The 16165-nt window shown below is 41.8% G+C and overlaps 1 protein-coding gene across 15 annotated transcripts; it reads right to left on the bottom strand.

Moving 5' to 3' along the window:
- Positions 1-1150: 1150 nt before the first annotated feature.
- LOC139550669 (protein SSXT-like) lies at positions 1151-15910 on the bottom strand. Of its 15 annotated transcripts, XM_071361706.1 has the most exons (15): positions 15722-15910; positions 14760-14836; positions 14525-14609; positions 13675-13713; positions 12966-13125; positions 10891-11121; positions 10568-10729; positions 10118-10195; positions 9006-9071; positions 8402-8449; positions 8194-8241; positions 7796-7918; positions 6231-6367; positions 5767-5829; positions 1151-4997 (listed from the first exon to the last, which is right to left on the bottom strand). In XM_071361706.1, the coding sequence occupies exons 1-14, from the start codon at positions 15788-15790 to the stop codon at positions 5812-5814; spliced, it is 1341 nt and encodes a 446-aa protein (XP_071217807.1). In that variant the 5' UTR covers positions 15791-15910; the 3' UTR covers positions 1151-4997; positions 5767-5811. The 15 variants fall into 15 exon arrangements, with proteins under 15 accessions (XP_071217807.1, XP_071217805.1, XP_071217806.1 ...); XM_071361704.1 differs by lacking the exon at positions 5767-5829; XM_071361705.1 differs by lacking the exon at positions 5767-5829 and having other exon boundaries at positions 13675-13710.
- Between the last annotated feature and the right edge of the window lie 255 nt (positions 15911-16165).

The following is a 16165-nucleotide window of genomic DNA, read 5'->3' as shown; positions in this document are numbered from 1 at the left end:
ATTGAATTAACACTGATTAGATTATTACATGAAATATTGTATGAGTTGTAGGTTGTATGATACGGAAAATGATACCTTAACTTCATGCCAAAAACAAGGCCCATTACTGCTACATGTAACAGTCACTCTTGCCATACTGTAAATAAAAACTTTCAACAATTCACCGTTACATAAAGATTAGCAGGCTCAGACTAAACAGTGTTTAGCCTACTCATCAAAAACACTTTGAGGGGTAACTTTCCTCCACTATCCTATTGTGCTCGAAAATTTGACTGTGATGTGTCCATCTTGCTGAATTGATAAAGTGCCCAAAAGAGATCCGACGGTATATGAAGGGTATAAGGAAAGTATTCCTCCCACCCCATCCCCTCATCATCTCTCTGTCCCCCGTGGCACCAGACAGTCACAGGAGGAGTGACTTTGTACGACCCCGTTCCCGTCTGCAAGTGCGCAGCTGAGGGTGGCAGTTGCCAGGGAGGGCTGGTGGGGGAGCGCCCAAAACGGTGTGTCTGCCAAGTAGAGGGGCTAGGGGGAGCCCCAGTGGCAGCTGGGAAGGGTGGGCCGGCCAGCTGTGGAGGAGCAGGATGGTGCTGGGGTGACTGGGAGATGCCACCAGACCTTGAGCACTGCACATATACATGCGCGCACACACGCACACACGCACACACACACACACACACACACAGATCATTATAAAGGAGCGCAAACACATTTAAGATTTCTCTCTTACTGTCTTTCTCTTAGTGTCTGACATCTATAAACACCCTCTCTAACACACAAACACATCAGCACCAGGGCAGGGTCAGGCAGTGGCCCTCTAACACCATGTCCAGTCTGGTCATGTGTTCCGGACACACATCTGGTGCACCATCTGTAGCTCTCCCCCCTACTGTGCATGACAGGTAGTCCCTCTGGAGGGGGAGCTGAGCGGGAAGGTAATTTTTGGTGCAAATGTATCCGGGACCTCTCCTGATACATCTGGAATGCAGGGTGTGGTGGGAACTTACTGAGCTAATAGTGTACAGTAAATACATGAACAGATATTCAAAACAAGAAAATCTAAGTAAACTTAGACAACATTGTCTATGTCGTTGCATTTGAAGAACAGAGACATTTGAAGAAAGACCATTGCATAAAAATCCAACAAAAGTATATTAAAAAAATTCAAGCAATTTATTGTTGCAGTTTTTCAGTCACATACTGTACAGTTTCACATCACAATGACACTTACGGTAACATCATGTTGGCTACAGGGTAAATGAAAAACAAAACATTAATTACAAGGTATGTACTAAAGCATACCAAGGTTAGTATCTTTGAGGCTGACTGGAAACCAATCACCATACTTCTATCTTCTCTATAATATGTGCATGATGTATGCATATTGTACAAATGTATATCAACCCCAAGGTTTCATAAAATAACACAACCACAGTCTGTCTAAGAGTGAAATGTTGCATGACATCATAGGAAATGTATCTCAAATCATTACAGCAAGACACTCCGTTTAGAGTATAACGTAACACTTATGTTATACTCCACATAACTCATATTATTCTGTTGGTGGTTACTTACGTATTACTCCATAACTCATATTATTTTGTTGGTGGTTAACATACAACATTACATTTTCTTAAATGACAAAAACGTAAAAGTTTATTCAGGGGAGAAATGTCTTCCAACATTGTAAAGAAGACTCATTCTGTCTGAAACAAGCTTATGTGGGGCTGAACATACTGAATGTACGACAGTCTGACCGGGCAGTCTGTGGTCAATGCACTCCCTCAGACCCTTTATGGGAATATTCAGCACGGGCAAAATGTTGAGAAAGTTGCAGATAAAAACGTAATGTATCGAGCAGACACTATTCTCTTGAGAGCTGTGTCCGATGCACATTAGACATATGTTGGGAATATCCCCCAACTGAATTCACCTCTTATCCAGCTACCAATAACAGAGCACACTGAAGCGCCAAGGCCATAAGATACATGCTTCTAAATTCAACTTTTAGGAGAAGCAGGGGGTACTGGAAGCATTCAGGGGCCCTATTAATAAACCGTCTCAGGCTAGGAGTGCTAATCTAGGATCAGGTCTCCCCTATCTATCTATTTTTTTTTTTTTTTTTTTACATATTATCTAAAAGGCAAAACTGATCCCAATTCAGCTGTCCTAATCTGAGACACTTTATGAATGCTTTGTGCTTTGTTTAGGTTTGCAAAGGGAGGGTGTATTACTTGAAACATTCAAAGTTGACCTGTAAACTACCAGAATTGTTTTTATCTTCCAAGGATATTTTTTTTTTTTTTTTACACATCTGTCAGAAAACATCTAGTGGCCCATTTGTGTAATTCAGATTATGACAAGTGTCTAATAATCTCTGGCCCTCTGTGTGGGTAACAACATGTAAAATATCTGAAATATTTTAATCAGATGAGGATCGGCCCATTTTAAATGTCCACCTAAAATGACATACCCAAATCTAACAGCCTGTAGCTCAGGACCTGAAGCAAGGATATGCATATTATTGATACCAGTTGAAAGGAAACACTTTGAAGTTTGTGGAAATGTGAAATTAATGTAGAAGAATAACACATTAGATCTGGTAAAAGATAACACACAAAAAAAATGCATTTTCAGAAAATAATAATTGTTCCATTGTCTTTGAAATGCAAGAGAAAGGCCATACAATCAGATAGGAGTTTAGGTGTAATTTAGATTTTTGCCACCAGTTAGCAGCAGTGTGTGCGCAAAGTTTCAGACTGATCCAGTGAAGCATTATATTAGTACACTATATTTTGTATCAAGTCTGCCAGGAGTTTGCCCAAATGTGCCCGAATTGGTCAATTGATACATTTTCAAGTACATAACTATAGAGAACATACAAAAATGCTATGGTAATAAAAAATGAAAGTTTACACACATTCAGGAATGTCATACATGATTAATAATTAGCTTCCCTACAGAAAAAAAAACACTAACCTTCACACATCTAGATGGCCGGGCGGGGCCGGAGACAGAACCCAGTTCCTACATTTGAATATAAAAATGTATTTTATAAAACAAAACTATGCTACATTTTATCTCTGGGACACTCAGGATGCCAAATCAGAGCAAGATTACTAAATGTAAGTACATTATTTACCTTCAGAGGTGAATGTATCAAACCAGTTGCCATGATAAGTGTTTTGTTGTTGTGCACTCTCCAAATAATAGCATGGTATTTTTTCATTGTAATAGCTACTGTAAATTGGACTGCAGTTAGCTTAAATTCTTGTTAATCTTTCTGCCCATATAAGACATGTCTATGTCCTTACGTCATTCTAGACACATTAGCATACGTTAGCAACAACCGTCCCGGTTTAGGGACACCGATACCGGAGAGTTAAAAAAAATACGACAAAGCTGTTCAACAATCCTAAATATAAATAAACTAAATGAATACCATTCATTGGTGTTTAATATGAGGGTTTCAGCATGAAATTTCCTTTATACGAACATTTATTTATTTTATGTCAATATGTTTTATTAATGTTTGGGCATCAAACTGGTGGCAGTTGTGAAAAAAGTAAATCATTAGATTAGTGAAAAAAATAATGTAATTGTTGATTAGATGCTTTTTGCCATTAATTAGGTTATTTTCTCTCGAAAAATATGGTAAAATAAAAAAATGTCACATTCACCAGATAAGTCCAGAGAAATGTGGTGTTTGACATGGTCAGCCATGGCGTTCCTGGAGCAAATTAGGGTTAAGTGCCTTGCTCAAGGGCAAGTCGGCAGATTTTCCACCTTGTCGGCTCAGGTATTCAAACCCGCAACCTTTCGGTTACTAGCCCAACGCGCTACCTGCCGCCCTACTATCTAATATAAAACTCATGGACAATATGGTCACAGATATAATAAATGAACACTATATACGAATAGTTTTTAAAAGTTATTCAAGTATAGATTACCAAAGTTACAATAGATTCTGTTAATTACTAAAATTACCCAATATTCCAGTAACTTTGGTAAAATACCGGTAGCTTTGCAACCCTAGTTACACACATACTGTAGATCTCAAAGTCAGAATACAGCCCCACTCACAGGTCATGTTCTGTTGCCCAAAGAAATAATGTTTCACCACTGATGCTCCAACACAGATAGGTGTTCTCAGTTTGTTTGAGGGCTTTCTATGTACAATCCATTCATAAAACCAAAGCATTCGATTTGTTCACCCCAAGCACATATTCAATGTACAAGTCATTGAAGAAGCAAAGGGAAATCAGGGGGTACAAATAACAGAAGAACAAGCAAAATAGCAGATGAAAACAATGTTAATCACAACTTACATCAAGAGACATAACACTTCAGGAGGAAAAAAGAAACAATATTCAACAGTACTCCAAATTCTTATACAAAATTAGCTCCATCTAAAAATCATAAAATACATGTTTACATCATCATCACATATGTTGACCTTGACATATAACATAGCCTTACAGAATTTTGTTTCTGGTGTAAAATCTCCTCACTCCATCCTCGTCCCACCCCTCCACTTCCCATTGGCATTATTGCTTCTTATGAAAAGGGGACTATTAGATGGAGAAACATTGCCATACAAGAGTGTGAAGTTCAGTTCTGTATACTTCTGTCCTCTGTGATATAGACAAAATGAATTTTACGTGTAATTTCTTGCCCTTTTCGCAATCTGCAGTGCTCTGGATAAGGCAGCTCTGTTTGGTTTTAAGGCATTGCTGCTTTGAGACTTAACTCAGACCAGAACGGGAGAAATGGAAGTGAACACAATCATCTCATTACATAAGGCCCAGACATAGGGGATACAGAGGGCAAAGTGTGTGTATGTGTGTGTGTGGGCGTCTCTGTGAGCTGCAGCCGTTATAAAAGTCCAGATAACAGTTGTACAGAGGTCAGAGGTTAGAGGTCAGAGCAGGGCTCTTGGTGACTGACTGAGTGACTGCCATGACCATCTCTCATTGCTGGTAATTTCCATATTGACCCTGTGGAGGGAGGAAGGGAGTACTGTAAATGGACATCTTAATTACTTTTCATCCGAACATCTGAACAAACAGGCATTTACTAGGGAAATGGTAATATTTACATATTTAAACAGAATGCAAACAAGCACATCTGTAGCAGCTAGTTATCAACCTTTCGTTACAGATACAGATGCAGACTATTCCTGTGTGGCTGCATTGGCTATATTTAACCAGCAGGTGGCAGCATGGCCACAGAAAAGCTCAACAGGAGGGAAGTAACTTCATGTCAGTTATACTGTAGCAGTAGGCAAAATGCTTCTCTCCGACTTGCACATTTCACATGATAAGAGGCCCACGTTTTGTATTTTGCAGGAGCATTTCTAAACAGGGGTCGAAAGTGGCTGCTCTTTAGGAATAAAAGTTTAGTTACACATTGATTTATTTTGCTTAAATTTGACTTACTTTGATCATATACTATTCTACACAGTGCATAATTAAATTACGCATAAAAACATTTAAATGCAGTATATTGCATGAAAAGGGATGAATAATAACCCAAGGCATGAGGAGTTATACTTTTGATTGATTTAGTCAATTCCAAACCATCAACATTTTATTTTTAAGTTCCCCTACAGAATATGCTTCAAGACCTCAAGAATAGAATTCGACCCCTGGTTACAAAAAGAGGTAAAGGTGGAAATCAGATGTTTAAATAGAAGACAGGAGAAGAAACATGACAAATGCAAATCAAGGCTAGGCGAACGGTCACACGTCCAGATTTTACCATTACCTTTGCTTCTTACAGAACTAGTCAGGGGTTCAAATCCCTGGGTCTTTATTTCCTCATGTGTCCCTGAATATTCAAAGATAAAGAATCAAAGTGTTGCTGTGGCCCCCGCAAAGGACCACAGAAAATACAGGGCAACACGTAGCTCTCCCCTCCCCTTCAACAATCTCAAAAGTCAGTTACGTTTAGGGAGGAGACACTACATTGCCCTCGCATTGCACTGCTCTGGTCTGACTTGCTGTATTATCCAATATTATTCAACTCGTCTTAAACTCCCCATACAATGTCAGCATGCACAAGACACTCACTCCACCCAGGTCTCTTGCTTATGGACACTCCCTGAACCCTGGATAAACTTCACGTTACATTTTTAACTTCTATCCATCTCTAGCCAACATATAAAAGGACACAATAAGAGTCACATACAGATAGAGGTTAGGCCTGCCTACTCATGGGCTCATACTCACCTGATCGTAGCCTGGGTATGGGCGTTGCTGCTGGGCCTGAGGGGGGCCGGGCTGGGGGCCCCGGTAGGCCCCGTACTGCTGCCCCTGACCCTGGGGGTAACCCTGGGGGTACTGGCCTGGGGCTCCCTGGGACGGACCTGGGGAGGGGGGACAGAGCAGAGAAAAAGGTTATGGATGCTGACTGAAACATGATGCTACAGTTCTCACACCATATAGGACCAGTTAAGAAGACTGGTCTGTTCAATAACAAAAAGCACACAGTCAACCTGGGAGTATAACAGCGCGCTTGATTCACTGACTTTGTTTTGTTTGATGCCTATTATGCCACGTCTTGTTCTTGAACCATTGAGTGTCAATTAACCTTTATCTCCCCAATAGACATATCCACTGACAACCAGACAGCCAGCCAGAGGCATGGCAGAAAGAGACTGGTGGGTAGTAGTAGTATTAGTTGGGCCCTGGCCCATTTGCTGAAGTTTGGCTCCACATTATCACTGGCCTACTCTGCTGTGTAATGAGAGTCTGACTTGCTGGAGCTGGGTGTTAAGTTTTCTAATGAAAGGAGACATCAAGGAGATTCAGTGGGCCCTCATTAGATAAACGAAGCCTCATTAAAAATCACTCCATCAGACCGCCTCTGTATACTACCACTGCACTGCAGCTACCTTACCGCCGCGTAGCGCCATATCAGGCATTTTAACAGCTGATCAGTGATACGATGACTGACTGACTGGGCCAAGTCAAACGTCATTAGGTGCTCGTAATGCAGACGCCGCTACCGCAAAGCTTAACCTTGTGTGGCCCGCCTGCGAGAGCGAACAAGCATGAGCGCATGTGAGCCAGATGGAGCCCAACTCATAGCCTCTGCCTCTCTCCACCAGCTCATTACTGACATGAGAGAAAGGCCTCTGGTTCAGAGAGAAAGGAGAGCTGACAGGATTTTTAAAACGAAAGAGGGGGGCTGTGGTTCCCACACCCACAATGCCGAGGGTTATTACCCATAAGCGTGTCCTATTCCTTTCACTCTCTCGCCATCTCTAGCTTTCAGAGACCAGATACTTTCTATCACACAGTAACTAGGCCTGTACAGTGACCCACCATAGTACGAGAGGGACACCTAACACAGCGCCAATGTCTGCCAGCTACCGCTTCTGATCAATGTGCCAGTATGTGTAGCCTTGATTGCGCTGCTGAAACATTGAAAGTGCACCATTTCAATTAGCAAAACAGTGGTGTGGTTCAGTAAACATATGTGAGGCTCTGGGTGAGTGCCATTTGGAATTTTGGACTGATGTTTCAAGATAATGAAAAGGAAAGTAAATGGTGAACCCTACAGGATGAGTGTGGACTGACTGCCATCAGAGTAATGGCACACACCAACATCTATTTATTTCCCATTTCAGTAAATCAAAAAAAGTGTACAAAGTAATAGGCTATGGAAAAATTAAAAGAGAAAGAAAGAACAAGAGAGAAAATAAATAGTGAGGGAGAACAAGATGAGTGAGAGAGAGAAAGACCGAGACAGACAAAGACAGATTCAGTGATATTGCTTAGGTTCCACCCACCGTAGCCCTGTTGCGGTCCAGGGTATCCCTGCTGTCCGGGGTACTGCTGCTGTGGGGGGTAGCCCTGCTGCTGGGGAGGACCTTGCTGGTAGGCCTCCTGCTGCTGGCCATACTGGGCATTACCTACCGGGGGCAACAGAGCGACATTACGGTATCTGTGATATTACAGTACCTGAACCAGGTTTGACGACAACACAGCAGACATCAGTGCTTAGAGTGGCCAGAATCAGGCTTGGGGTCCATTTCAAGTCGGAAGGTAAACTGAAATTCAATTCCTAATTTTTCCAGCATGATTAGAATTTCAGTTTACTTCCTGATTTGAACAAGATATTGACCCCAACCCTGATCAGAATTGGTTTGAAAACACTGATTTTGGCTGTTAAACAAAGTTAACAAACCATGATCTTTTTCATAGGGGGACTGTTGGTTGGCTGCTGGGTCTCGCTCTGGCAGACATAACCCACAGGAGAAAAGAACCAACACCATGATTGGAATTTCATTTTACTTCCTGAATTGATTGAATTGAACAGGATATTGACCCTAATCCTGATCAGAACGTTTTTTGAAAACACTGATTTAGGCTGTTAACAAACAAAGTTAACAAACCATTATCTTTTTCATAGGGGGACTGTTGGTTGGCTGCTGGGTCTCGCTCTGGCAGACAAGACAAGAACCACAGGAGAAAAGAACCAACACTGTGAGCATGCCCATTGAAACATTAAGTTTATCTTTGTTTGTTTTTATATGCAACATGGTTGTTATAGTGACTCTTTTTTTAGCATCCTTACCTGACACCTGCTATGAGCCATTAATAAAACAAAACTGGAACGACAACATTTATGAGAAATGAAATATGTGAGTGAGAAATCATCAACGATTAAAAGTAGTCACGTGCATAGCGGTGAGGGACATGATGCCAGAAAACAGAGACTAGAACAAACTCAGAAAGCTTCAGCTGGCCAGGGAAGGCTTAACAGAGGAAATAATACCGGTATAGAAAGTGTACTTGAGTTATGTTATTAATTGTAAAAAGCTAGCATTTAGGCTACTGCAGTTATAAAACACAATAGCCTTTGTCACATTTGGAAAGAAGTCTCAGAAATGTCTCCGTAAAAGCAGAAGCATCACAAAAGTTCCATAAGTCGTGTGTTTTTAGCTTAGCTTCTTCCTTTTCCCCTGTGAGTACATTTCTGTGAAGCTACATAGATACCTCCTTGGTAGTATTGTTCTGAGGGATCAAAGCCTTGATCAGGGAACGGTGGCTGTAGTAAACCACCTAAAGCATTATTTCACAAGGAGATAGGAAGACATGTTATTTCATGTCCATGTTTGAGGTGATAAGTCAATGAGGGGGAAAGTCAGGGGATTAAAAATATACAGATTGTTAAATATCAGTACATATTTTATATTGCTTCAAGCAATGTCTCTGTGTGTGTGTGGGTATCAATGTTCATAAATATAGGTTTTGCAAAAGTGATAAGTAAACATTGGAATATTTGTTTCACTTTCTTTTGAGAATATACAGTTTTACAAGACAATATTTAAATCCTGTAATTCCCATTAGAGTACAACCTAGCTATGAGACTGGAGAGTACTGTGTCAAAGTTTGAAAGGGAGTAGAATGTAGACAACTCAGAAAGGTGTAAAAAGTGATTGATACATGCAAGAGAAAGTTATTAATTTAAGAATAATTGATGATGGGGATGCTATGATGCAAAATCACTATGGAGGGGTGGGAAATCACTGGTGAAAAATCCCAGTCCAACTAGTCTCCTTTTCCACCAGGAGTCTTCAACGCAACATCTGTCAACTCGTGTGTGGGGCTTCTGCTAAAGTAGGACCTCCGCTTCTGCTAAAAGCACCACCTAAGATCAACTTCCTGGATTGAATCGCGGCACGCATGGAGCCACACCTCCACAAGAAAACGGTTCAACAGAATAACTAGCTATTTGTTTATCGAAGACGCATATCACCGGTGGGATGGTGGGCGGGCAAACCAAACATTAGCTTCCTTCTTGCCAGGTTTACAGAGCACCATGACTGTCCAACTGACATCTTCCATTCTCTATTTCCACAAATGTTCTAGATAACTGCGGTGGAACCAAGATAAACCACTGATGATTCGTTTCGGGTGTAAAGTGGTGCTGAGCAATTCACTGGCTTCAGCTGAGGGATGGTGTCACTGTCATACAATGTTGTTTTGGTACTCGCTATCCTCTGTCCTTCTACATGCCTCAATACAGCTTCTCTAAGTGAACGTTAGACGGACGGAGAGGTTTGGTTGGTTCTACGAGCGGTTGGTTGGAGGGTTGGTTCTCCTACCTTCTGAGGCTCCCTGTCCTGCGTGACTGTACTGGTCCCCATAGTAGTCTTCCTGCCCTGGGTACTGCTGAGGGGGTCCTACATACACACACACAACACACACAGGTTGATTCAAGGTGTTGTTGGGGCGGGAGTGGGGGGGAGGGGGGAATTTCGGTGTGGAAAGGGGAGTGAGGTTGGAATTTGGGCCGCTTATTTGATAGAGAGCTCCTGGTCCCCAAACTATAGTTCAGTTGTCTGGGGCTGACAACAACCTTCAGGACATCTGGGTATTCCTTCTATGGTAATGGGGCTACCTGTGTCTACAAGCAACGACAGTGTAAGTGAAAGATAGTTCCACTTAAAAGACGAAGTGGAAAGGGGGTTACGGACAGGAGAAGAGGTTTCAGCCCTGTGTCAAGTCAAACCAAGCGCCTTGTCCCAGTGCCCACTCTGTAGAGCAGAGCGTACCTTGCTGTGGGGGTCTGTAAGGGGGCATGGGCCTCTGCCCCATCACATGGTTCCCCTGGCCCATCATGCCCATGGGGTTCTGCTGGCCCTGGTAGTGCTGCCCGCCACCTCCAGGGGGTATGTTGTACTGCTGGGAGGGAGGCTGCTGGTGCATCATGGGGCCTGGGGCGGGAACAACAAACACACACAGTATGCCATTACAGAAACTAATTTGAAAAAAACTCAACAATAAAGCATCCATGGATGGATGTCATCATCAAAAGATGTGTATGGGTCAAAGAGAAGGTCTATCAAGGACACGTTTGTTTTCCTCTTTCCTGTACCTTGGTTAGGCTGCATGTTCATGTTGGGCCGGGGGCCGTAGTTACCCATGGGTCCTTGGGTCATGTTCATCTGGCCCTGGGCAGGCATGCTCTGAGAGGAGGGCACAGCGTGGTTGTAGCCGCCCATAGAGCCATGGCTGCTGGGGGGCATGTTCATGGAGCCGCTGCCAGGCATGTTGGGGGGCTGGTTGGGACCCGGCCCAGGGCCCTGCATGGGCATGTGATTAGGCCCTGAGAAAAAAAGAACGACAGATCATTCAACCTTTAGGAAGATATTAGACCATACAGTATAGAAATCAAAGATTTAATTATTTAATTAAAACATTATTAAAGCTTTCCTGAGAAAGTATTTTCTCCCTATTCTAATATTTACAAGCATGTGCGCTGTAGAGCCTTGACAACTGGTAATAACTGGTCAATCTACCCTGCGGCAGAACAAAGTAGACTAAATGTTAACAGTCTAGCCCCTAGGGCTGGGCGGGATATACCGCTTCCCACACCAAACCCTGCCCCATGTTACTCAACGAGAGAGCAATTGCTCAACCATGGAGTCACAAGCACTTTCTTGCTGTTCACTCTGCATGGTTAGATAGATACAACAAGATGTTGGTGATAGCGATGCTGCTTTGCACAAATGTTCTATAATTACACTATTGGTTTGTGTATCTTACCGTCTGCAAACTACTACTTGTCTTTTCTTAGCAAGTTGTGGCTAAAAGAATTTGCATTAGCTGCTAATGCTAATCGCTAGTTAGTACATTTAGCAAGCTAAGAGTCAGCTAGCCAATACAGCCTGGTACCAGTGCTGGTGTAGGCCTAGATAAGCATGTTGTTTGTGCAATGGTATATTCTAAATCAGAGGAATAGGCAAAGCATGAATGTGTTAGCTAGCTTTCTACATCATGGATGCGGTTCAAACACTTAAAACACCCTATCCCCTCAGCCCTCAAATTAAGTGGACACTTCTGATGATGTATCATGACGTCTGACGAGTATACACTTGCAGGCCGAGATAGGAAGGAATGATTTTTAAATGGACCACCCTTGGCCGGAAATTCGTCACTCGTACATCCCACGATGATTGTGTTATTGACTACGTTTGTTTATCCCATGTGTAACTCTTTGTTGTTTGTGTCGCACTGCTTTGCTTTATCTTGGCCAGGTTGCAGTTGTAAATGAGAACTTGTTCTCAACTGACCTACCTGGTTAAATAAAGGTGAAATAAATAAAAATAAATTGTGTTTTCAGCCACTGGTAGCTTGTGGGTGCTTTACATGCGCTAGTCATTTATGAGTGTATGTCTACTTAAATTAAATATATAACTATTAATATACGCAAACTGTACGATAGCTAGCAAATTAATTAGCTAACTAATATTAGCCTGCCTAGCTGGAACTTCTGAAGGAGGAAAATGTTTTATTTCTACAATTTCCAAAAGATAACCAAACAAAAACATACACTTGTATGTTGACTCCATTGATGTTGTTTCTAAGTTTTTGCTGAATTTTCTTAGTGGATGTACAATTATGGGGAGTTTCAGGCCCCGGAGTGAACATAATTGTACACTCGACTAAAAACGAGGGCTGAGGGGCTTACGTTGCAAACTTCCCTTGCTTGGCTTATCATTTGGACCGCCCTCCAAAATGGCGACGGGGCTTTCCCCAAGGGCATAAGGCGAGGGTGTCTTTTATGTTTGGACCGCAGCCCAGGTAATAAAACATCTAATGTAACACCTTATTAGGGTCCCCTGGAAACACTGACCAACACTTCAGTTCCTAACCTGTCAATAATGATTCTAACAGTACACCAAATAACTAGGTCTACATTTTTTTCCCATACCATGCAACATTGCAGATTTTTTGGGGTTTCAATTTGGATTGAACAGTATAAAACAGCCCTATTCTCCCCACACACAAACAAACACAACCACAGTGAAGTGGAGTCCAAGACAACCAGAGCTCAGACGGGTGACATCATTTAACAGAGCACCCTCCCCTCCTCTTCCAGCTCTGTGGTGTTGCTAGGCAACCCTAGTGAGTGAGACAGGGATAGAGGGAGGACGGGAGGTCACTTACCAGGCATCTGTCCGTTCATCTGGCTCTGCATGTGTGGGGCTGGGGGTCCGCCACTGACCATGCCCTCAGAGGGCATGTTGTGTCCGTGGGGGGGCTGGGGGCCCGGCGCTCCGCTCTGGTTCATCCCACCAGGGCCCATGGGCATGTTCTGAGTAGGAGGCTGCAGACAGACAACACAGAGAGGGCAACACCAGCCATGTTAAGATACATATCTCAGCCATGTATGAGAGAAAAAGCGGTGGGAGAGGGAGGAAGACTGATGGACGGATGACCATGGGTTCTTAAATGTAAGAACAGAAATGATCATGTTCAAAATAAAAGCAAATTATATTGAAGGTACAGGATTTAAAGACTCCGGCCTTTCTGTGGATATAATATGTTATATAATCTCTGGATTTGACATGTTATTCTATCATCTATTTCACAGCACCAGATTGCAGCAACAAGTAAGCCTATATAATAAAGCAGAACCTATCAACACAAGAGTATACCTTTACATGGCACAGTACAATACTATTGTACTATTGTAAAGGCCATCAATATTAGCCTATCACCAGCAGTCTATCTCAGAGGTATCACATATGAAGTTTCACAACAAAAGACCCTGTGTTTGAATATCAATCATATAGCCTCCAATGCACAGTATGAACATTGTGTGAACCAAGACACCCTATCATAAATTAACCCCCAATTCTCCACCCATACTCACTTCAAGCTTTACCTCTGGGGGAGTAGGGGAGTCACACTTCTGAAATCAAGTACAGAGCATCTAGGTGAACATTATACACCCCTTTGACCAACAGCAGGGGAGACAGGGCAAGCTTCCATTGGTGGCATATGAGGCATATATTATTACATTCAATCTCACATGCACCGCACAATCTATCGTCAGAGCTTGACAGGGTTAGATATACTGGGAATAGGATGGGAAACCCCTATACTGGCTTCATTTCCTGTACTGGTGGAATTTGGTGAAGTTCCTGACTAGCAGTGTAATGCATATAAAGAGGCTTGGCTCTTCTTAGCTCTGTTGTTGCATTTCTATGCCCTTATTTCAAGTCAGGATCTATAAATTATGATAACAGAATACATGATAGTTATGGAGGGAGTATTGTTAGACCACTTCATCAAAGAGTCATGTTTTGGGCAGCAGGTAGCCTAGTGGTTAGAGCATTGGACTAGTAACCGAAAGGTTGCAAGATCGAATCCCTGAGCTGACAAGGTAAAAAATCTGTCGTTCTGCCCCTGAACAAGGCAGTTAACCCACTGTTGGTTGCTAGGCCGTCACTGAAAATAAGAATTTGTTCTTAACCGGCTTGCCTAGTTAAATAACGGTAAAATACATTTGTTTAAAAAAAAAAGCCCTGTGCTTAGTTGGAGATTTAAAATCACTGAACACAATCCTTGAACTATCGGGAGCCAAGAACAACACCGTATTTCTAATTGTACAGTGTCTGTACAACTTGATGAAATGTGTCAGAGTGAATCCAATTCAGCACCAATGAATTGTCCCCTTCTTGTAACATCACTGCCCTTCTCCGCCCTGGACCCATACTCACAGCAGGGAGCAGAGACTGCATGTTCTGATTGGAGTCTGCTATTGTGGCCAGGTAAACTAAATTTCTGTGGAGCATCTGCTGGTACCTGTTGACAGAAAACAGATAAAAACACATGTTAACGTTTAAAAGGGCAGGGAGAGGAGCCATCAATACACTGCAAAAACTCAGATACATGATAGTATGGAGCCTGAAAGCTCATCAGGTATGGAGATGTTGTACATAAAGTATAACTTACTGTGAACATTCTGCTGTCTTTCCTTTGCTCTGGAAGTCCATTATACATTGAATCAGCTGATTGTTTTCATCCAGTAACTGAAACATGACAGAGCAAAACAGGAAGAAAACTTAGTGTTCATATGCTAAACAAACCATACAACATGCACAAGGACTACTTTTAATTTCCACTGAACTTCACAAAAACCCATTTACTTGAAGAACTGTGCAGATACAAAGTTTGGTAACAGAATGATGGTTTGTGCTGTCTGTTAGCAAACTAGTCATGTGTAATTGTTAAAATTCGTCTATGTGCATAGTTGTATGGTTTGTCTAATTTAACAAATCATTGGTTTTTGTTTGGCATACATTTTAAAGTAAAAAATGATTTGAGAGAATACAGTAAATACAATGTAAAAAGGGTTGGGGAATTGTGATGCATACATGGAAACAATGTTACTTGTATTAACGTTTTGAACCATAGACAGTATAACTCCAGAGGACAAACTGTCGTTCCAATCCAGACTACTCATAAAATCATATTATTTTATTTGAGAGTAGAGTAGTATATGATGTTAATGACAACACTGTAACTAACTAGCTGGTCAAACTGCCTTTGCATTTTTCTCTACCTAGTAACAAAGCATGTGTCAGCTAACGTTACTGTTCTGTGTGCCAGCTAACAAAAGAAGCTAACAATCCAGCTAACAAAATACTAGTAGGCCTCCATTCATATCAGAAACAAATATAATGTTAGTCCATCGAATCGACAAAAAAAATCGTTATTTTTAGATTTACCCACTCCCGCGAAGTTCATATTGACCGCGCTTTACCCTAGCAACATTGTTACCAATCTATTTCCCTTTACTTAGCTAACGTTAGCTGCCTATAGCTCGACCTGGGCACTGGCTAGGCTAGTTAGCTATCAGCAGCTGGGTGCTATCCGCATCCATTCTGTTGGGGTGCGTGATAAAGATGAATTACCTTTTGAATTCCAGTGGGTGTTATATCACCCTTTCCACGTTGTCTATGAGGTGCAAACGCCACCGACATGGTGATTTGCTATTAAGCGAAATAAACTAAAACATAGAACTAAACAGCTAAAAAATATGTAGAACTCAAACCAGGCAGTTTAGAATATGAACTAGAATTCTGCCAGCAGCACAAACAATGACGTCACTTTCATACGGTAATGAGGAACCTTCACAATAAAATCCCGCATTTCAAAACATTGCAAGGTGAATAACCAATTCAAATGAAATTGCATTTTTTTAAATCAATGGCCACTTTTATTGTGCAATTTTTAAGACCAATAATACAAAAATACAATGCTGACCCTGGTATGTTAAGAATATTGGGCTGTAGAGAGAACTTTTCTACTTGTCTCAGATAAAGTGGGGTGGGAAATACTCATTAGGGTCTCAAATA

Source organism: Salvelinus alpinus, chromosome 23 (genome assembly GCF_045679555.1).
Source record: "Salvelinus alpinus chromosome 23, SLU_Salpinus.1, whole genome shotgun sequence".
In the NCBI taxonomy this organism is placed as follows: domain Eukaryota; kingdom Metazoa; phylum Chordata; class Actinopteri; order Salmoniformes; family Salmonidae; genus Salvelinus; species Salvelinus alpinus.
This window is presented reverse-complemented; position numbering and strand designations above follow the sequence as displayed.